Genomic DNA, 23,035 nt, shown 5'->3' on the forward strand with positions numbered 1-23,035 from the left:
GTGTGTGTGTGTGTGTGTGTGTGTGTGTGTCTGCTCTGTCTTCTCAATCCCCAGTGAGTCGTAGTACACCGAGCCAGGATCCTCTGGAGGTTACTTCCTGTTAAAAGGGAGTTTTCCTCTCCACTGTCGCTACATGCTTGTTTAGTATGAGAATTGCTGTAAAGTCAGTGACTTGATGCAATTTGCTGGGTTCCTTATATAGGAAATGTTATGAACCCGGCTCTCTAGGAGAGATGAGGGTGGAGGGAAGTAACAAAAGTGGTGTGTGGATGAAATAATAACAGAGTGTAGTGTCGCAAAGAACAAGAATTTTATTACAAAAGGATTATTTACAAGAGGGTTATCAATAAATACAAAACAAGAAGGAGCTACATACAAAAAAGGGGAAGGACGGAAAACGCAAACCCAGAAGGGGTTGGGGATTAAATAACCATAAATATTAAGAGCTTTCCAGATAAGCAAGAAAGCTCAGGGGGAGATCCAAAAGTCAAGATCAATAAAGTTCTGAAGTCAAGAAGCCAAATTGTCAAATCCTAAATATCCTAAATCCGAAATCCGAAGACTAGCGAGCGAAACAAGTTTTACCAACAACACACGAGGAGAAGAGAATAGTATAAACTCATTGAGTCTACACTACCCTGGACCTTCTCCCTGAATGGAAGGATAGGCGAGTCTTTTAACACAGTGACCAGGTAATGACTAAATTGAGAACAGCTGTGAAGGGAACCGGATGAGGAGGGAGCTGCGGGGGCCATCTAGTCGCGAACGTACGTAACAGGAAACATTTTTTCTGAATGGCTTAATGAACTGACCTGAATTGGAATGTTTATTATTTGAAGTGCCTTGAGATGACTCGTCGTGATTTGGCGCTATATAAATAAAATTGAATTGAATTGAAAATGACTTTATTAATATAATGTTTTTTCAAAAGTAATTTTTTCATAATAACCCCAATTATTCCATCCATCCATCCATCCATTTTCATCCGCTTATCCGGAGTCAGGTCGCTGGGGCAGCAGCCTAAGGCGAGAGTCCCAGACTTCCCTCTCCCCAGCCACTTGAGCCAGCTCCTCCGGGGGAATCCCAAGACATTCCCTGGCCAGGTGAGATATAGTCCCTCCACTGTGTCCTGGGTCTACCTTTGGGTCTCCTCCCGGTTGGACGTGCCCGGAAAACCTCACCAGGGAGACGTCCAGGAGGCATCCTGACCACATGCCCGAGCCACCTCAACTGGCTCCTCTGGATGTGGAGGACCAGCGGGTCTACTCCGAGCCCCTCCTGAATGACCGAGCTTCTCACCCTATCTCTAAGGGAGAGCCCAGCCACTCTTCGGAGAAAACTCATTTTGGCCGCTTGTATCCGTGATCTCGTTCTTTCGGTCACTACCCAAAGCTCATGACCATAGGTGAGGGTAGGAACGTAGATCGACCGGTAAATTGAGAGCTTCACCTTCTGACTCAGCTCTCTCTTCACCACGACAGACCGGTACAACGCCCGCATCACTGCAGAAGCAGCACCAATCCGCCTATCGATCTCACGCTCCATCTTACCCTCACTCGTGAGCAAGACCCCGAGATACTTAAACTCCTCCACTTGGGGCAGGACCTCATCCCTGACCCGGAGAAGGCATTCTACCCTTTTCTGAATCAAGACCATGGTCTCAGATTTAGAGGAGCTGATTCTCATCTCAGCTGTTTCACACTCGGCTGCGAACCGCTCCAGCAAAAGCTGAAGATCAGGTTCTGATGAAGCTAACAGGACCACATCATCTGCAAAAAGCAGAGACCTGATCCTCAGGCCACCAAAACGGATGCCCTCCACACCTTGGCTGCGCCTAGAAATCCTGTCCATAAAGGTTATGAACAGAACCGGTGACAAAGGACATCCTTGGCGGAGTCCAACTCTTACTGGGAACGAGCCCGACTTACTGCCGGCAATGCGGACCAAGCTCTGACACCAGTCATACAGGGACCTAACAGCCCGTATCAGAGGGCTTGGTACCCCATACTCCCGGAGTACCCCCCACAGGGCCCCCTGAGGGACGTGGTCAAACGCCTTCTCAAAATCCACACAACACATGTAGACTGGTTGGGCAAATTCCCACGCACCCTCCAGGATCCCCCTAAGGGTATAGAGCTGGTCCAGTGTTCCACGGCCAGGACAAAAACCACATTGCTCCTCCTGAATCTGAGGTTCAACAATCCGACGGACCCTCCTCTCCAGAACCCCTGAATAGATCTTACCAGGAAGGCTCAGGAGTGTGATCCCCCTGTAGTTGGAACACACCCTGCGGTCCCCCTTTTTAAATAAGGGGACCACCACCCCGGTCTGCCAGTCCAGTGGGACTGCCCACGATTTCCACGCGATATTGCAGAGCTGCGTCAGCCAACACAGCCCCACAACATCTAGAGCCTTAAGGAACTCCAGGTGAATCTCATCCACCTCTGGAGCCTTGCCACAAAGGAGCTTTTTAACCACCTCAGTGACCTCAGCACCAGAGATTTGAGAGGCCAACCCAAAGTCCCCAGACTCTACTTCCTCACTGGAAGACGTGTCGGTGGGATTGAGGAGGTCTTCGAAGTATTCTGCCCACCGATCCACAACGTCCTGAGTAGAGGTCAGCAGCACGCCGTCCCCACTATAGATAGTGTTGGTAGCGCACTGCTTTCCCCCCTGAGGCGCCGGATGGTGGACCAGAATCTCCTCGAAGCCGTACGGAAGTCTTGCTCCATGGTCTTACCGAACTCCTCCCATACCCGTGTTTTTGCCTTGGTGACCACCCGAGCCATGCTCCGCTTGGACTGCCGGTACCTGTCAGCTGCCTCTGGAGTCCCACAGGCCAAAAAGACCTGATTGGACTCTTTCTTCAGCTTGACAGCATCCCTAACCACCTGTGTCCACCAGCGGGTTCGGGGGTTGCCACCATGACAGGCACTGACGATCCAGCAACCACAGCTCCAGTCGGCCGCCTCAACAATGGAAGCACGGAACAGGGTCCATTCAGATTCAATGTCCCCCGCCTCCCCCGGAACATTTTGGAAGTTCTGTCGGAGATGGGAATTGAAGCTCCTTCTGACAGGAGACTCTGCCAGACGTTCCCAGCAGTCCCTTGCAATACGTTTGGGCCTGCCCGGTCTGACCGCCATCCTCCCCCACCATCTGAGCCAACTCACCACCAGGTAGTCGTCAGTTGACAGCTCTGCCCCTTCTTCAACCGAGTGCCCAAGACATGCGGCCCCAGGTCAGATTAAACAACAACAAAGTCGATCATAGAGCTGCGGCCCAAGGTATCCTGGTGCCAAGAGTACATATGGACACCTTTATGTCTGAACTTGGTGTTCGTTATGGACAATCCATCACTGGCACAGAAGTCCAGTAACAAAACACCACTGGAATTCAGATCGGGGGGCCGTTCCTCCCAACCACACCTCTCCAGGTCTCACTGTCGTTGCCCACATGAGCGTTAAAGTCCCCCAGCAGAATGAGGGAGTCACCGGAAGGAGTGCTTTCCAGCACCCCCTCCAAGGTCTCCAAAAAGGGTGGGTAGTCTGAACTGTAGTTTGGTGCATAAGCACCGACCACAGTCAGAACCTGTCCCCCCACATGTAGGCTGATAGGTAATTAGATTTATCCCATATTACCTTAAAGGATGACACACCCGGAGAGAGAGAGTAAATTGATTATTTGTAATGTCCATGTGGGCGAATCAACATGCGAGAAGCTGGACTCAACCAACCAGCCCCCACTCTGCTCCAGCCTCAAAGCCTTCACCTCACCAGCTCTGCATACCCGCGGTCTCCATCAGGAGACCAGAATGTTAGGTAATATTTAATCTCCATAACCCTGGAACCTGAAATAAACACACATGACAACAAGGAAGACATTTTACCCTGAGTCCCCAAAATATGGAGAGTTAACGCAGAGCAACCTCCTCCGAGGCTTCCCCACGTCACTCCCGTGTGCTTCTAGTTCGTCAGGGGCTTTATTCACAAAGGATGGGGGAGAAGGCGGGCCTTCTCAAGTTACAGAGGTACAGAGGTTTCTTACAATCTACATCCTTGCTCAACCTTTCGTGAACAGCCACAGTAGTTGGCAAACACAGAGATTCATGATGTGTTAATAACACAAAATGGGCATCTTTTAGGCCTCAAAAAGGTACAATTATAAAAATACCCAACATAGGCAGAGGGAGGCTACCCTCTCATTCACCAGGGTAAACCCCAACGTACAACTAGTACGCCCACCCCTGCTCGGCGCCTCTCAGTAGGAGCAACTCCAGAGTGGCAGAAAGTCCAACCCCTCTCAAGGAAACTGGTTCCAGAGCCAGAGCCATGCGTTGAGGTGAGTCCGACTATATCTAGTCGGAACCTCTCAACCTCACACACCAACTCAGGCTCCTTCCCCATCAGAGAGGTGACATTCCATGTGCCAAGAGCCAGCTTCTGTAGCCGAGGATCAGACCGCCAAGGTCCCCACCCTCATCTACCACCCGTCACACACAGCACCTGACTCCTTTGGCCCCTCCCATGAGTGGTGAGCCCATGGAAAGGGGGACCAACATTTCCTCTTCGGGAGCTACACATGCAGGGAAATCTCTTCGGCTTAAACGACGGCTTTCAGCCACTCCCCCTGTTGCTTCCATCTGCTCTTGTCTGTTTTCCAGGCGAGGCGTTGCTAAACTCGAACAAGCCCCAATGACCGGACAGTTTAAGGTAGTTCTCTATAACACCTTCCTAGGCCAATGGTCATGAAAGATGGCGGCATTGCCTGAACTTAGTTTAGCTCTGTTTTCTTTGGCGGATCAAATAGAGTTGAATAGTTTGTCAGCAGACAATATTTTGAGTTGTTTGGATGACATTTTTGAAGCATTTGGTTCGATACTTTGTGAGTGATTGCTTTTGTCTGACTGAATTAGCAGCCAGTGACACACTGGCTCCATCCTGTTAGTCTTGACTGATGGACTGAGACATTCTACTGTAAAGTGTCATTATGAAATACATCAGCCATGGGAAAAAACACTATTATGAAAAAAAGCTGTCTTTGTTAAAATTATGTTATGTAATAAAACTGAATGAGTTAAATAAAAATGGCTCAATATTCATTTGGGTTATTATGAAGAAATTACTTTTGAAAAAAAACATTATATTAATAAGAACATTTTAAAAGAAGAATGAAAAATATTTCACAATATTGGGCTTAGATTTTACATAATATTCTGTTATTTCATCATTTCATTGTCAGATTACGTAATTGTCTCGTATTTATTCATGTAGATATTTATTTCATAATGTCTTATTTATTTATTGAATTTTGAATACTTTTGTGTTCCATACCTCACAGGGGATCAGGAAACTGTTGCAGCTTTGACCCTCCTAATATGGTCGCTTCGTTCACGTGCAAACAGAAACCAGTTACGACTAAAGTACGCGACAGTGACGTACAAATCAGTCTCCGGTTTGTTCGGGTCAGTTCTCGGGGACAGCTAGCATGGCCCTGACGGTAATTCGGCTGCTTGTCCCGGGGGCAGCAGCTGCTCTGAAAGCGGGGAACCTCGTTCAGAAGGTGAGCACCGGAACCACGCAGTACTATGTCGGTACCGACCCAATAAACGCCTGTGATTCACAAGGACATGCTAAGGCAGCTAGCTTCTCAGAGGCTAACAGATTTAGTGTCGGTCGCCGACGCCATCTGGTATTTATCTGGTTGTTTTCGTAAAAAAACAAGTGAGCGAGCAGGCAGTCGATATTATGTGGTGTTTTACTATTATAATAATAATTGTGCCCGAATTGGTGCTGTCAAAAGGACACGTGACCTACCGTAAACCTGAAGGATCTGTCGTGAAGAACAGGTGTCCGCTGTTTACCTGCAGAGACTTGAGCGACACGAATGATCGGCATCTGGTCCGGCTTTCTTGGGATAATTCTATCTCAGTCAAACAGAACAATGTGTCAAGCAAATGTATGGAACTAGTAGTTGTGATGGTGTGAGGAGAGGTCTGTGTTTACAACTTCCATCAGGTGTGGTTGGTGCAAATAAATCAGCGGTGAGGAGGATGAGTTGTTTAAACGTGTTAGGTGCTGGAACCGTTCTAACTCTGATCTGATTTTCTGTGGAGAACACAGGTGGGATGTATTTGTTCCAACACCAGACCTAGTACACAGGACCAGACATTTAGCCTCTTTCCAGATGTGGTGAAGTCTTGTTTTCTGTCATGCAGGCGAGTTTCCACACCAGCTCAGTGAGAGGCCTGGAGTATGGATGGTTGGCTTACTTACTGGGTGAGAGGACAACCCCACGGTTAAAGAAGTACAGTAAAATTATCAGTGTGGATGGAAACCTGGCATCTGGAAAAGGAGCCCTGGCCCAGAAACTAGCAGACAAACTAGGTAATGATGAGACCATATGGGTCTGGTTGCGGCAGGGACACGCTCGGCTGGTATTTTCTCACTTTGGTGGAAAATTGGCTGACGCTGATGTGTTCACAGGGATGCTGTACATGCCTGAGGCTGACACCTTCTACATGGACAAGATGACTAAGGAGAAGGAGCCCCTCTCTGTTGACTTTAATGGGATGTGTAGCTTGGAGAAGTTCTACACCAACCCAAAAGCTGCAGACGGGAACAGTTACAGGCTGCAGCTATGGATGTACAATGTGAGGGTGCTGCAGTATAGTGATGCCATTGAACATCTTCTCACTACAGGTAACACTAACGCAAGAGCTCTGCCTGTTTGTATAAAATAACATTTAGCATTTTGGGTCATGAGAAGGTCGTATGATGTCGATTCTGGTGTTTTTAAGGTCAAGGAGTAATCCTGGAACGTTCCCCTTTCAGTGACATGGTCTTCCTGGATGCCATGTTCAAGCAGGGCTACATCAGGCAGGAGTGTAAGTAACTAGCAACATGGCTCCTCCATCACAGACTTTTGATCTGAAACCTGGAGTTATCAAGAATAATAATAAAAAAAACCTCTAATATAATACATATCACACACACAAAAAATATTCAAGCATAAATTAATAAAATAAACTTTTGTGATTAAAGTCCTGATTTTCTGCTCAACCAAGATTAAAATCTGTTGTTAACTTTGTTCTTGGGTGGGAGAGATAAAACCTGAGGGAAACGTGTTCCAGGATAAAAGAGGAATCTGGGTTCTGGGAGGAACTTTTTCCTCTCTAAATCTAGTCAGTGTGTGCTCTTGCCACCTAGTGGCACGGTGGAGGAATGCAGATTAAAACTCTTCAGTAAAAGCAGAAAAATGAGCGACTGGAGTTGAGAGACAGAATATAAACATGTGTTTAAATTGAACTGTGGCTCTAAGCCCCGCCCTGCTTAGTTACTGTTGCTAACCTGGGCGAGCCGTCACAGCTGACCGTGTTTACAGTGAGAGTGGTCCGTAACAAAACAATTCCTAATGAGGCTCTGGAAAACTCTTGGAGTCGACAACATCTCATTCCTTTTTGAAGGTCAGCTTTACGCCACGGAAGGCTTTGTACAAAATGTCAAACTGGAGTTTATGAAAAACCTGGAGTTCGAGGCACGGATCACAAAGCAAGAGGGCGAAGCCTCGTCTGGTGCCTTTGGTGAGAGGAAGTTGAGCTTCGTTCAGCTACAGCAGGAAAACGTTCGTTAGCTTATCAACAGCCCGCTAGGTGGCTAGCTCATCATGTAACTTAACACGGATGATATTGCGTTACATGAGCTGATTGCCATTGTCTTTCCTTAGAAGAGACATCCGGGTTTATCGTTGCCATGGTGACTGTGGTCTGTCACGAAGGACATATTTATCCATGGCTTAATTTTTTCTTTGTGAAATGGAAAGAAAAAACCCGGTGATTGTCCTCTCCAGATTCCCAAGTACGCTAGTACGTTCTTGTTTACTCAGCAAGTACAGCAGAAAGTCCGTTGTACCGAGTATGAGAGGACAAGGACGTACTCTATTACGTCAGTGCAACAAGCGTGGCCTTAAGCTACAGTTAAAAATGACCTGAAATAAAAATAAGTCTAGTTTGTCCCGGGGGACCCCAAGGCATCGAAGTTCGTAGATTAACCGCAATGCAACCAGGTCAGTCCAGAGATGTCTCCAGGTCACAACGAACAGGTGGACTTGTTGTGCATCTCAAATGGATGGACTCTTAAGGAGTCGTATATCTGTGTCAGCTTGCAGCGCGCAAACAGGTTTTTCCTGGGTGTCAAAGAGATGTTTCAAAGAGGCTGGTTCCGAATTCAATTGAATTCAAGTTTATTTATAAAGCGCCAAATCACGACAAGGCACTTCACATAGTAAACATTCCAATACAGGTCAGTTCATTAAGCCAATCAGAAAAAATGCTTCCTATATAAGGAACCCAGCAAATTGCATCAAGTCACTGAATAGTGTCAGTGACTTTACAGCAATCCTCATACTAAGCAAGCATTTAGCGACAGTGGAGAGGAAAACTCCCTTTTAACAGGAAGAATCCTCCAGACGATCCTGGCTCAGTATAAGCAGCCATCCTCCACGACTCACTGGGGATGGAGAAGCCAGAGCACACACACACACACACACACACACACACACACGCACACGCAGACACACACACACACACACACACACGCACACACACACGCAGACACACACACACACACACGCAGACACACACACACGCACACACACACACACACACACACACACACACACGCACACACACACACACACGCAGACACACACACACACAAAGTAATGTTACTATGGTTATATTGTGATTTCTTAGTAAATATTCTATTTGGCGAGAGATCAACTTTATTGTATTTATCCTAGTGAATCTATAATTACACGGGTAAACTAGTAGTAGCACATCCAACGTCAAGGAAAGTAAAAAGTTATTATCAGGAGAGGGAGAATGTTTAAGTGGTTAGCAGCAGTGTGCTAGACGATGGCCCCCTCCATGAGGCCACCACAGCTCAGCAGAACATCATTGTAGCTTCTTCTGGGGAGAAAAACACTTAGAGAAAGAATAAAGTTAACAGCTGAAAGCTGAAGCCGAATTGGCCACTTCGGAGTTCCGCTCGAAACTGAATAACTCCGGAAGTCACTCTAGTTTTAGATCTAGAGTTTATGATTTCTGCGAATCAGAATTTGACATGTTTGTAGGCTTTACCAAACACCCCTCAGAAACCACACCTTCCAGACACAAGCTGTTCTAGTTCTGCAAATAAAGAATCTTTAAACTTAATGTGCGATGACCTTAACCTTAATTTGCATCTAATGAACTTTGTGTATGAGTGTAGATAATGATGCACTTGTTAAATCAAACAGTACTGATCATAACACATAAATGGATCATTGTAAGGACAATATTCATTTCTACTTCACTGAATTAGGCACAGATTATTCAGACATTTCATATAACACCTGGTTCATTCAATCATATGATTATTTAACTTATGAGTTGTAAAAGTTCACTTTTCATTCAGAGTGTGGAATCCAGCAGTCTGAAATAAGGTTGACAATCTTGTCTTCATGGACCGTCAACAAGCCCTGCAGAATCTTCTGGGTGTTAGAAGATAGAATAGAAAATCCACCTAGATAGTGGAATTATGTCTGTAGATGACCAGTCACCATGTAGGTCAATATATAGGTGAAAATGGACCCTTTCTGGATGCTACAACATTTAAAATAAACGTTTAGTCCTATATTTGAAAGTGATGCTATTATCAGTTATTAAGCAGACGTTTAGATAATGTGATGGTGCAGCATCAAAACACAAGATACTCCAGCTGTTTACTACTTTAATTAGCATTCAATGATTTTAGAGTATTTTAGGTGCAACATGCATCATATTTGTTGTGGGCTTTTATTGTGGAGGGTAGGAAGGATGTTGTGTCTCAGTTCCTTTGTGGTGTTGGTTTATGACTTGTGTTCTGCTCCAAAGCCTCAGTTACAGATTCCTGCAACCAGACATTCATCCACACACACATTCACACCCTGGTGGTGATGAGCTACGTTGTAGCCACAGCTCCTCTGGGCCGTGCTGACAGAGGCGAGGCTGCAGCTGCAGAGTACAGGCGCCGTCCTACGACCCTTTGGTTATGAAGTGGGACATAATTCTCCTGCTGAGATGAAATTAAAGTTAAAATACGGAACATTTTATGTAAAAGCTATATTTAAAAACAATATTACCTCTGGGGCGTTCAGCTGTGCAGGATGAATGTACAGTTTCTCCTTCTTAAGCTATATTTAAAAAGATAAATCATCCAATTTTTATTCTGTTGGGCACGACACTGTTTATGTTTGCTTCTACCAGCCACTAGAGGGCACCGTTGTGCTAAAAGGTTCGCTCAGCAAGGCCAGGTCGGGACTCGGGACTGTGTAAAATGGCAGACTTGACAAGTCAAGCAGCTGATTCTGAGCCCAGAAGATGTTCTAACGGTAGGGATGTGCCCATGCAACTTTTTCACTACCGATACCGATTTTGCAGCCTTCAGTATTGACTGATACCGATATCAATCCAATACAATATCAGCACAAATCATACATACTTTACCTATTTCATAGTGCGGGATGTATGAAAGGCTTAATCAAGGGATATTACTCAATTGGAGAACAAGAGCCACTAACAGTAAATATGAAAAAAAAAATGACAATTTTTTCTTAACCATTGGCTGCAAAAATGTGAAGCTTATATCTGAGATTTTTGATCCAGTCCGATATAATCCGTTTTTGGCCCAATATCAAAGTACTTCCGATATCGGAACGAAACATCCCATCTAACGGTAAATACTACTACTCATTAGTAGAAATTAGTCCTGATCTCGTCTCTGAACACGGTGCTGGAACATGACAGCAGTAACACCTCAGTCCTGTTGTTGCAGTACCACCTCTGAACACCAGAGTTCGCCAGAGTGTCCGTGTTCACTAGTCAACCTTTAACTGATGGTTGTGAGGAAGATTCATGCAATGCATCATGGGTGTTGGAACAAAGCTGGCTCCGGGGTTGGGGCGAGGCGCTCTGTGAGCAGCCATTACTACCCAGTGATGATTGTATCTGTTGTTGTTGGGACCTGCAGGTGTTGAGCACTACAACGAGATCAAACACAACAGCATCTGTGAGTTCCTCCCTCCACACCTGGTCATCTACCTGGACCTGCCGGCTGAGGAGGTGCAGAAGAAGCTCAGAGACAGTGGAAAGGTACAGACGGTGTGTGTGTGTGTGTGTGTGAGTGAGACGGTGCTGCAGGCTCTAATATTAACACAGATGAGGATCTAAATTTCAGTATAAAGTGACTGGAGGTTCTCTCTAACCCTTCAGGCCGTGACACAGACAGATCAAACTGTAAAACACATCTCAGATGGCTCCTAAAGCTGCAGATGTGGGTGAATAGAAGACTTGCTGATCGGATCAAGCAGCCTCACCTCTAAATGAACCCTGTAAAGTACTTCTGTAGAGGATAAGATGGTTTGGTGCCAGAGTTCTTATAAAACAGCGCTGGGGCCTTTATTACAGTCAGCATCAACACGGACAGACAGTCACAGTGAAAGCCCCCCATTTAAGGTGGGATGTTGCTTTTGTGCAGTTCTGTTACTTCCACGAGGCGTGCCTGACCTTACACGACAGTTAAAGCTGGCCAAGTCCTCTGCATGAAGACAGATCCCTTCGTACAATAACAGATGAGACTTGCACATTAACTCTGCAGCTGTGGCTTGAGAGTTGATGACTTCTGTCAAAAGACGTTTTGAGAAGCCGGCTTGACCCGACTTCATGTTACTTTCCCAACCAGTTCCCAAAAGCGGTTCTAGCTTTGATCAACAGTTGTAGGAGAAACAACACACAAACATCATGAGATGAACAGGCTTTATTGCAAAGGATCCACAGTTCAGTTCTATACCATTCCTACAGATGACCTCTTGACCTTTACGGTGACTGCACTTCCTGTTTGTCTCAGAACAGGGAGTGGATGCAACATACCTTAACATCCTGCTTCATTAGATCAATCCATGGAATGAAACGTTTTCCTAAATTTTGTGGATTAAACAAGCAGGGGTATCTTTGGGCTATGTGGGTAGGGTTCATTATACCAGGAAACATCTTAACCTTGTTTGATTTTCAGTCATACCTGCAGAATGTGCCCCTGCAGTATCTGAAGAACATCGATGATTCCTACAAGAAGTCTTTTCTTCCAGAGATCAGGTGAGTGAGCAGTAAACGATCCGGGGGGTGTGGAGCTCACTCTGAGCCTGATCGTTTGGTTCTGGTTTTACCTTTCAGAGAAACATCTGAACTTCTCATTTATGATGCGACCCAGGATGTGGATGCAGAGAAGGTAGGAGTATAGTCACAGACTCGGGAAGTCCTGGGTTAGATGTAGGTCTCTAAAGTAAGTTACCTGGTCTGCAGGTGGCAGAGGACATCGAGTACCTGAAGTTTGACAAAGGGCTGTGGCTGGAGCAGAATGATGTCACCTACCATAACATGAGGATGCTGTGAGTTCCTCTGATGACTTGATTATTATTATTATTATTATTCTGAGCTACTACAGCAGTCTATTCCCCCTCTGGGATTAATAAATTATTTTTAAATTGAATTCATCAGAATCAGAAGGTTTTATTATGTGTGAGGATCACAACACTGGGAAGCTGCTGCGGCACTTGGTGCAAGAACAAGTAAATGATGAGCAACATTAGATACAAGAAATAAACACAATGAAATGATAATTACACAGGGAGACAATAATTAGAGAAGCAACTGCTGGTCAGAGCGGGTCGGTTCAGGTGCAAACACAGCACGGGGTCATGCGACTGGAACAAAGCAGCTGCAGTGAGCAGGTCTACCATTGTTATTCATGAGTCCGACCGCAGACAGGCAGAAACTCCTCTAGTGATGAGAGGTTCTGGTCCGAATGGGTCGGAGCCTCCTGCCAGATGGGAGCGAGTCGAAGAGACCGTGTCCAGGGTGAGACGGGTCAGCTGTGATCCGACCTGGAGGTGTACAGGTCCTGTATAGAGGCGAGCTTGCAGCCAGGGACCTTCTCAGCAGATCGTACAACACGCTGCAGCTTCTTCTCGTCCCTGATGGTGGCTCCAGCGTACCACACGGGTAATGAAGAGGTGAGGATGGACTCGATGACTGCGGTGTAGAACTGCCTCATCAAGTACTGACTAGGGTTGTCACGGTAACCGGTGTAGCGGTAAACCCCGGTAAAAAAGTTGACAATAATAATAACCGTCTTGTTTTTAAAAGATATATTATCTCGGTGGGTTACCGTGGCTGCGGTGTAGGCGCGGTGACCCTTACCAGCCACCGTATCATCTGCTGAAGTTGCCGGCGGCACATGCGCACTTTGTTGTTTACAGCCAAAACTTTCTTGAAGCTAAAGCTGAAATAATGGCCAAAGGAGGAGACGGCAGCGCTCAGGACATTTATTATCCCTCAAAGAAGACAAAGTCGGAAGTACGGACATCTTTTAGATATTTGAAGAATGCCAAGGGACAGTTGATAGAAGACGGCTATCCTGTTTGCAGCACGTGCAGAAAAAGTGTCTGTGAAAGGCAGCAACGCTTCAAATCTCATGACACATCTGTGTGACCATCACCCACAACTCTACAGTCAACGCAAGGCAAGCTAACGTTAGCGTTTTAGCTAAAATGCGTGATCCGAGGATTTGGGTTGAGGGAGAATGCAACGAGTCGCTATATAAAGCAGCCGCAGCGCCACTACCTGCATATAAACCGTGTTGCGGACACCACCATGTTGAAATGACGCTATGCATTACGGGGCTCGCAGGGGCAGATACGAGTTGGTCTCTCTCCGAGAATAATTATGAATTTAACAATGATTACTGCCTGGTGACATTTTCCCACATCTGCAAAGCTCACTGGAAGGACACAAACCGAGGACAAGATTTCCTGATATAGGGTTTATTACTCAAGTAAGTGTAAGAAAGTATCTGATTAGAAGGCTACTTACATCAGGGTCAGCTCGTCCATTTTGTTGTGGAGCGAGCGCATGTTCGAGAGGAAGATCCCAGGTAGAGCCGTGCATAATCCCCGTCTCCTCAGACGCACGAGCACGCCTGCTCGTTTTCCTCTGCATCGCCGTCTCACTCTCCTGATCAAAGTTGGTTTTAAATCTGCCGCGGACGCAACAAATCAAGGATAGGTCCACCGGTATTGTAGTGTTGTGGGTTAGGGTTAACCACACACACACACACACACACACACACACACACACACACACACACACACACACACACACACACACACACACACACACACACACACACACACACACACGGTTCTAAACCAGCTCTACACTTACAGCTCCTCAACTTCTCTCTGTTTTTTAGGGTGCAGGACAAACAGGGCGTGTCAAACCTGACCAACATACCCAAGTTCCTGCCCGAGATCACCGTCGGAGGCCTCGACTTTGATCAGAAGTACTACGCCTACAAATCGGTAAGTTCCCATGCTGCTGTGTTTGACCACTTTTCCTGGAGGTTTGTTTTAGCTGTGAACGTGGACCAGCAGGGCTTTAGTTATGACAGCATGGCAACAACGTTCCTCCACCTTCTTCACTAGAAGGTTTGTGAGATTCCAGATCCCAGCAGAGCAGGTTGGAGGAGGGAACAGAAGCTCCTGGCCTGAAGGAGGCAACATACTGGAACAAAACACCTGAATACATGTAGTTAGAACAGCTCGTTTCTATGGAAGCTTATTCCCACTTAAGAAATTATGACCAAACGCTTCACCGTGACACATGGTACCAGTCAAAGGTTAGGACACATGAACTCTGTGTAAATGAAGGGGCAGGTGTGTCAGGTTCCCTTTAGTCCTTTGATGTGGTGGGAATGGGCTTCCACATATTCAGATGAATGGATCTACTTGATGAAGGGAGCTGCTCAGAGCCTGGCTGCGGATGTGCACACACAGATGTGTATTTGTCAACTAATCTTGATGTGATCCCAGATTCAATCCAGAGTGATCCTGGTTTGATACCTGTGTGAATCCAGAGTCCCCCTAGAGTAGAGGTGTGAATCTTCACTTGTCTCCCTATTCGATTCGATTATTGGGTCAACGATTCAATTCGATATCCCGATGCATCACGATTATTTCATATAGATTTGTTTTCATCGATAAATAGAAGATGTCAGATAATTGCTTTTTATTTTTTTTTAATCAAAAACGTAATTGACACAACCTGCCATCCCTCAAAAGCTCTACATCCACAACAGGTTAGGACAAAACATTTAAACATTTAAGAAGATTTAACAAAGTAAAACATCTGTTTCCTCGTTCAACACCACGCCTCAGGCTGAGAAAAACACGCTTTACAAAATCTCACAAAATCTAAAAAAGTACTGAAAACCTACAGGACACATAATGTAATAATAAAATCCATAATGGGTTCATATATGAGTGTTTAATGTCTCTGAGCAGCTCTAGAGTCAAATATTTATGCCACAGTTGAAGGGTGTCAGAAATAACACCAAATGAAATGTTTGACTTGGTTTATTTTATTTGAACCCAGTGGTTCAATTCTGAAATGTTGGAGAATGAATCAAGTTCTGTTTGATGCAGAAAATAATAAAACAACACAAATTCTCCTTGAACCGTCACCTTATCGTGGTGGAGGAGTTTGAGTGCCCTAATGATCCTAGGAGCTATGTTGTCTGGGGCACTTAGTGCCCCTGGTAGGGTCTCCCATGACAAATTGGTCTTAGGTGAAGGGTGAGACAAAGAACGGTTCGAAGGATCTTTCATGGCGGTTAAAACGAAGAGTCGGAGTACCCGGCCCGGAGGGTTACCGGGGTCCCACCCTGGAGCCAGGCCTGGGGTTGGGGCCCGTGAGCGAGCGCCTGGTGGCCGGGCTTTCGCCCATGGGGCCCGGCCGGGCCCAGCCCGAACCGGATACATGGGCTCGTCCAACTGTGGACCCACCACCCGCAGGAGGAACATGAAGGGTCCGGTGCAATGCGAATCGGGTGGCAGACCAAGGCGGGAGCCTTGGCGGTCCAATCCCCGGACAAGAAAACTAGTTTTTGGGACATGGAACGTCACCTCGCTGGCGGGGAAGGAGCCGGAGCTTGTGGCAGAGGTTGAGCGGTACCGGCTAGATATAGTCGGACTCACCTCGACACATTGCATTGGCTCTGGAACCCGAGACCTGGAGAGGGGTTGGACACTCTACTTTGCTGGAGTTGCTCCGGGTGAGAGGCGGAGGGCTGGGGTTGGCTTTTTGTTAGCCCCGAGACTCTCTGCCTGTGTGTTGGGGTTTACCCCGGGGGACAAGAGGGTAGCTTCCTTGCGCCTTCGGGTCGGGGAACGGGTCCTGACTGTTGTTTGTGCTTATGGGCCAAATATCAGTTCAGAGTACCCACCCTTTTTGGAGTCCCTGGGACGAGTGCTAGATAGTGCTCCATCAGGGGACTCCATTGTCCTGCTGGGGGACTTCAATGCTCACGTGGGCAATGACAGCTTGACCTGGAGGGGTGTGATTGGGAGGAACGGCCCACCTAATCTGAACTCGAGCGGTGTTTTGTTATTGGACTTCTGTGCAAGCCGCAGTTTGGCCATAACGAACACCATGTTCGAACATAAGGATGCCCACCGGTACACTTGGTACCAGGGCAGCCTAGGTCACAGGTCGATGATAGATTTTGTAGTCGTATCATCTGACCTGCGGCCGTATGTTTTGGACACCCGAGTGAAGAGAGGGGCGGAGCTGTCAACTGATCACCACCTGGTGGTGAGTTGGATCAGATGGCAAGGGAACATGCCGCGTAGACCTGGCAGACCCAAACGCATAGTGAGGGTCTGCTGGGAACGCCTGGCAGAAGAACCTGTCAAGACGGTCTTCAACTCCCACCTCCGGCAGAGCTTTGACCACGTCCCGAGAGCAGTGGGGGACATTGAGTCCGAGTGGGCCTTGTTCCACTCTGCGATTGTCGAGGCGGCTGTTGCTAGCTGTGGTCGTAAGGTGGCCGGTGCCAGTCGTGGTGGCAACCCCCGTACCCGCTGGTGGACACCAGAGGTTCGGGGAGCCGTCAGGCTGAAGAAGGAGGCCTACAGGGCGTGGCTGGTCTGTGGGTCTCCGGAGGCAGCAGACAGGTACCGGATAGCCAAGCGGGGTGCAGCAGTGGCAGTTGCCGAGGCAAAATCTCGGGCGTGGGAGGAGTTTGGTGAGGCCATGGAGAAAGACTATCGATCGGCTCCAAAGAGGTTCTGGCAAACTGTCCGGCGCCTCAGGAGAGGAAGGCAGCAACTCGCTCACACTGTTTACAGTGGGGATGGGGAGCTGCTGATGTCAACTGAGGCTATAGTCGGACGGTGGAAGGAATACTTTGAGGAGCTCCTCAATCCCACCAATGCGCATTCCGAGGAGGAACCAGAGCTGGGAGGCCTGGGGATGGACTGTCCGATCTCGGGGGCAGAAGTTGCTGAGGTAGTCAAACAACTACACAGCGGCGGAGCCCCGGGGGCGGATGAGGTTCGTCCTGGGTATCTCAAGGCTATGGATGTTGTAGGGCTGTCATGGTTGACACGTCTCTACAACATTGCGTGGTCATCGGGGGCAGTTCCTAGGGAGTGGCAGACCGGGGTGGTGGTCCCCATCTTTAAGAAGGGTGACCTGAGGGTGTGTTCCAACTATAGGGGGATCACACTCCTCAGCCTCCCTGGAAAGGTCTACGCCAAGGTACTGGAGAGGAGGGTCCGATCGATAGTTGAATCTCAGATAGAGGAGGAGCAATGTGGTTTTCTTCCTGGCCGTGGAACTGTGGACCAGCTCTATACCCTTGCAAGGGTGATGGAGGGGGCATGGGAGTTTGCCCAACCAATCCACATGTGCTTTGTGGATTTGGAGAAGGCTTATGACCGTGTCCCCAGGGGCACCCTGTGGGGGACGCTCCAGGAGTATGGGGTGGGTGGCCTTCTGTTAAGGGCCATTCAGTCCCTTTACCAGAGGAGCGTGAGTTTGGTCCGCATAGCCGGTAGTAAGTCGGACCTGTTCCCAGTGAGGGTTGGACTCCGCCAGGGCTGCCCTTTGTCACCGGTTCTGTTCATCACTTTTATGGACAGAATTTCTAGACGCAGCCGTGGTGTGGAGTGTGTCGAGTTTGGTGGCAGGAGAATCTCGTCTCTGCTTTTTGCGGATGATGTGGTCCTCCTAGCTTCATCCAGCTCTGACCTTCAGCTCTTGCTGGGTAGGTTCGCGGCCGAATGTGAAGCGGCTGGGATGAGGATCAGCACCTCCAAATCTGAGACCATGGTTCTCGACCGGAAAAGGGTGGCTTGCCACCTCCGGGTCGGGGGAGAGGTCCTACCTCAAGTGGAGGAGTTTAAGTATCTCGGGGTCTTGTTCACGAGTGAGGGTAGGAGGGATCGGGAGATCGACAGGCGGATTGGTTCGGCGTCTGCAGTGATGCGGACGCTGAGCCGATCTGTCGTGGGGAAGAGGGAGCTGAGCCAGAAAGCCAGGCTCTCGATTTACCGGTCGATCTACGTCCCAATCCTCACCTATGGTCATGAGCTTTGGGTAATGACCGAAAGAACGAGATCGCGGATACAAGCGGCCGAAATGAGTTTCCTCCGTAGGGTGGCCGGGCTCAGCCTTAGAGATAGGGTGAAGAGCTCAGACATTCGGGAGGGACTCGGAGTAGAACCGCTGCTCCTCCGGATCGAAAGGAGCCAGTTGAGGTGGTTTGGGCATCTGGTCAGGATGCCTCCTGGACGCCTCCCCGGGGAGGTGTTTCGGGCATGTCCTGCCGGCAGAAGGCCCCCGGGTCGACCCAGGACACGTTGGAGAGGTTACATCTCCAATCTGGTCCGGGAACGCCTTGGGGTCCTGCCGGAGGAGCTGGTGGACAAGGCCGGGGAGAGGACGGCCTGGAGCTCCCTAATTGGGATGCTGCCCCCGCGACCCGGACCCGGATAAGCGGAGGAAGACGAAGACGAAGACAAATTCTAAACTTCCAATAATATTTAAGATGTGTGTTTTATTCTTTCTGATAATAACACCATCAGAAGGCTGTGGGCTGGATTAGGATTAAATTACCCAGCTGATGGATCTCTTTCACTAACCAGCTAACTATAAACCTTTCCACTAACCTGTCCTGTGGGACCCTCACCATGTGACCCTCATGTCCATGCTGCCTCTGGAGGAGCAGATAGGAGACGAGATCTCCTGTAACCTAAAATGAACCAAAGCTTCCTCCCAGCTTCTCTTTAAGCTGAATTTAACATCAGTTTAACTTCATGAAACAAAATAATAAAGTGGAACAAGAACTTCTTTCTTCTATTTCTCTCTCCTTTTAACTTCTCTGTGTCCCTAAATAAAAGAGACAGACGATCACGCTGCAGCCGCCGTCATTGACCCCTCCCCCTCCCCAAGACCGAATCTCCCAGCATCACAACACTCGGTCTGACTGAGCGCTTCCAGGAGAAATAATAATTAAATTATGAAAATAATAATGCGTGTTTGGAGCATCTGTTTGGAGGAGCGTCCTCCGATCCTCTCTCTTGGGTGAGCATTGTCTCTCTCTCTCTCAGTCGCTGATTGAGCGAGTGCAGCGCGCCGCGTGACAACCCGCTCAATTAACATAATTCACTGCCCAAATCCAACAGAACCAGTCGGGCTGATTCGGTTCCGGTTTGGTCTCAGGTTACAACTCTAGCGCTCAGCCCTGCAGTACCACATTAAGGCAGAGGTAAATGTGGAGGACGCTCACTCTGACAGATTTGGATGCAGCGCTGGTGCCGCCGTTAAAAAAAACAAAACTACATTCTACTATAATTGATTATGGCGTACTCTTCTACCATGCAGAATCGTTTATGTCCGCATCCCGATGCATCGATTATTTGATTATTTTCCTCAGCTCTACCCTAGAGTGATTCTAGAATGATCAGGGTTTCCCTTACATAGGTGTAGCCGTGGCGGGCTGCCACGGCTGAAATCCCACCGCCACGCCTACAAGATCCCAAGTATTTTTCTTTTTTGCGCTGTTTCCCGAAGAAGCAGCGGGAACTACTATGTTGTCGCTTGTGATCACAGCCGGCGGGCAGCAAGGAGGAGCAGGCAGAGCAAGGTGAAGTTACAGCATAAGTTACTGAGTTTAAAATTAGAAAGGTAGCAGTGGATATAATGCCTTTTGGTTTACATGTTTCAATAGCATTAAGATAACAAGTGTTGACGATCTTGACAGGGTTTCCTCCAGTGCTTACTAGGCCAGGTTTCCTCCCCCCACCAGGCTAAGCATCACTTATTCATGTAAAATTTATTTATTTTTTCATGTCTGACTTTAACCGCATCTAATACTGTATTACGGCGTGAGCGCAACAGCGATAACTTAAGATCGATGTGTGAGCAGCCTGAGAGGTCGGGTGTTTTCATCTGAAACTTAAAACCTCCAGCAGGCTACGCTGCACTATTGACGTGTTAGCGCACGGCGCTAACAACTTAGCAACGTGACATGTCTCGGAGAAAGCGTAAAACACGTTGGACGCTTCTTCTGAAGCGGGAAAATAACACCTCTTCTTAAGAAGAGCACGACGTCGCCTCGGCTCGTTCACCCTCTGCCGAGCCAGACTGAGCTCGGTAACATTGACCCAGCACAGCCACTGGGTCGTTGGAGCTGCCCCTTGAATGCCTGATGGAAAACCAGCAGGTTTCATCAGACTCGTAAAGTTTCTTGTTTTTGCTGGGGACCCCCTGTATTTTACCGCTCCCTCCTGCCGTCTTCCCCTATTAACATTTAAAATGATTCTGTAAATTCTGTGTATCAATAGAAAAAATCTCTGTCTCTGCCAGCTGCAGTAAAAGTAATCTCCAAATAATACATAAGAGGTGCATTCATCTGTGTACAGTGATCCCTCGCTACTTCGCGGTTCGTTTATCGTGGATTCACGACTTCGCGGATTTTTTCTTTGGAGCCTTATTCAAGGGAAATTCGCAGATTCGCTGTATTTTTCACCGATTCGCGGTATTTTTTTATGTGAAATATCAAGAAATTCCTGTTTTTTCTTATCAATTTCATCATAAAATGCACTTTTGTAATAAAACTATAAAAAAACCAAGTAAAAAAATGTTTTTCTTGAGTTTTACCCACAAAAAAAGAATGTGATCATACGATAATTCATTATAGTACTGTATGTCAGACTGGTCGGCTGGATTCGGGAGTTGAGCTTGTAGGGAGCGCGTGGTTTCACAGACACGGAAGTGAGAGCATCGGTGAAACGCCGGCTCACGATTTAATCAAGGAAACCCCCGAGTGTTCGAGCGTCAACGAAGTGACACGGAAATGCCGGGCTTCCCAGAAGTAAGTAAGATAACTTACTATGAGCTGATAGTTCGTGGGATGGATCGGTAGGTTGGAAACTCTGATTATGAATCTGAAGAAACGATGACTGAGTGGTGAGCTGGAAAGGTGACTTCCATTTATAGCCGCGGTTTGTGACGTAGATGCGACGTGGAGGGAATCCCCGCGAGGGGCGTGCTGGGAGTTTTGGTCCATAGTGGAGGCCGGCTAGCTGGAAGAGGCTGGCCTGGAACTTGGGTTCTGACACTGTACTGTAAATATGGTGTCCCTACTTCGCGGATTTTCACCTATCGCGGCCAGGTCTGGAATGCATCTACTGCGATAAACGAGGGATCACTGTATCTCCTTTGATCCGCATTAGTGATATTCTCAGCACCAGAACAGTGAAGCAAAGAAACAGATTCCTGAGTTTGTTAGTAATTTTACTTATTAGGTGCATCTGACCTGTTCTATTTTTCTCTGAAATGAGATCAAATCAGTGCTTCTATGGGTTGTCTCTTCTCTGCACTAGAAAATTTTACTTTATTTAGAGACGTGTCATAATCCCCCCCCACCCCCCCCCACCCCCACCCCCCCACCCCCCACCGGCCCCACTGCTACAGCTAGAAAAATTCCTAGGGGAAACACTGATGATCCAGATGTGATTCCAGATGTGATGCAAGCTCTGCTTCTGCTCCTGTAGCTGAGCCATTTTATCATTGTGACTTTTTCTTTCTTCCTAACAGAAGTTGAGCTATTTTGTGCTGAGCACTTTATTAAAACTCACAAATTCATAATGAACAGCCTTTGTGTTGGTTTTTATTCCTGTACCCTTTTCTGAGGGGATGAAACTTATTTCCCTCTGCTGAAATATCGAACTGCTCGTAGTTACAAATGCCAGATGTGGAATATTCTAGCTGGTTGGTTGTGTCATCGGTCTTGTGGGGAAACATTTGGGTCTGACCTTTTGTGTTTATTGACTGGAGACGTTTTTGTCTCCCCCTGCTGCACGAGTCGGGCTGTGGAATGCTACAGGAGGTTGTGACCTGACATTTTGCTCTGAGCCAGGATCCCTGAAGAAAGGAGGACGGCGACATGTGGCAGTGTAATCTCTCAGCACATTTCAACCAGGAGAAAGTCAGGGAAGGACACTTACATCGGTCATGTTGGGGGTTTCTAGCTCATCCTCAGGGAGGGAACTTGCGTTTGAGGTCTAGATACACAACAGTAAAAGAGCATCACCTCTCTGTGTTTAAAGCCTGCTTTTGTCCTATTGGATATTTTATTTGCTTATTATTGCTTATTGGTCAACATCCTAAAAACCTTTTATTAGATCACCCTCCTGGTGCTGAAGGCATTCTAATTAAATGGTTTTTGTTTATTTATCCTACAGCTGCCTGGGAAGAAGTACGCTCCAGGTTATAATGAAGATGTTGGAGACAAAAACATCTGGCTGAAGTGAATCACCTCTAGTTTCCTGCCCACATTTGGCTGGTCAGCTCTGTAAACTTGTCTTTCTGTTGTACAGTCTGAATTAAACGATTGTTAAAAACATTTTGAAACTCATGTTTAAGTTTTATTCCTGCTTCATTAGAGAAGAGAAGAAACAATCTGATCAAGTAAAGACCATCCGTGCAGCTTCCTCATTGTTCTGCAAAATTTCTGCTGGTTCTGCTCCATCTCACTGGAGGCTCTGATGGTCTGTGCTTGCTGATGAAGGCAATGGAACAGACCATTGTGTGGTAAAACATTCGCTACCGGACTTT

General features: G+C 47.4%; 1 protein-coding gene across 1 annotated transcript; it reads left to right on the forward strand.

Moving 5' to 3' along the window:
• Positions 1-5,416: 5,416 nt before the first annotated feature.
• Positions 5,417-22,823, forward strand: ndufa10 (NADH:ubiquinone oxidoreductase subunit A10). Its single transcript, XM_015965715.3, has 10 exons — positions 5,417-5,562; positions 6,218-6,386; positions 6,486-6,701; positions 6,800-6,886; positions 11,049-11,170; positions 12,090-12,169; positions 12,248-12,302; positions 12,377-12,462; positions 14,325-14,433; positions 22,663-22,823. The coding sequence occupies exons 1-10, from the start codon at positions 5,488-5,490 to the stop codon at positions 22,729-22,731; spliced, it is 1,068 nt and encodes a 355-aa protein (XP_015821201.1). The 5' UTR covers positions 5,417-5,487; the 3' UTR covers positions 22,732-22,823.
• Positions 22,824-23,035: the final 212 nt, after the last annotated feature.

The sequence above is a fragment of the Nothobranchius furzeri genome, chromosome 14, assembly GCF_043380555.1.
Source record: "Nothobranchius furzeri strain GRZ-AD chromosome 14, NfurGRZ-RIMD1, whole genome shotgun sequence".
Taxonomy (NCBI): Eukaryota; Metazoa; Chordata; class Actinopteri; order Cyprinodontiformes; family Nothobranchiidae; genus Nothobranchius; species Nothobranchius furzeri.

Excerpts from the sequence above, each read along its gene's own strand:
- ndufa10 (XM_015965715.3), top strand. The coding sequence starts at position 5,488 with ATGGCCCTGACGGTAATTCGGCTGCTTGTCCCGGGGGCAGCAGCTGCT. Across the intron at positions 6,702-6,799 it reads TGAACATCTTCTCACTACAG|GTCAAGGAGTAATCCTGGAA; the intron begins GTAACACTAACG and ends GGTGTTTTTAAG. Across the intron at positions 12,303-12,376 it reads AGGATGTGGATGCAGAGAAG|GTGGCAGAGGACATCGAGTA; the intron begins GTAGGAGTATAG and ends CCTGGTCTGCAG.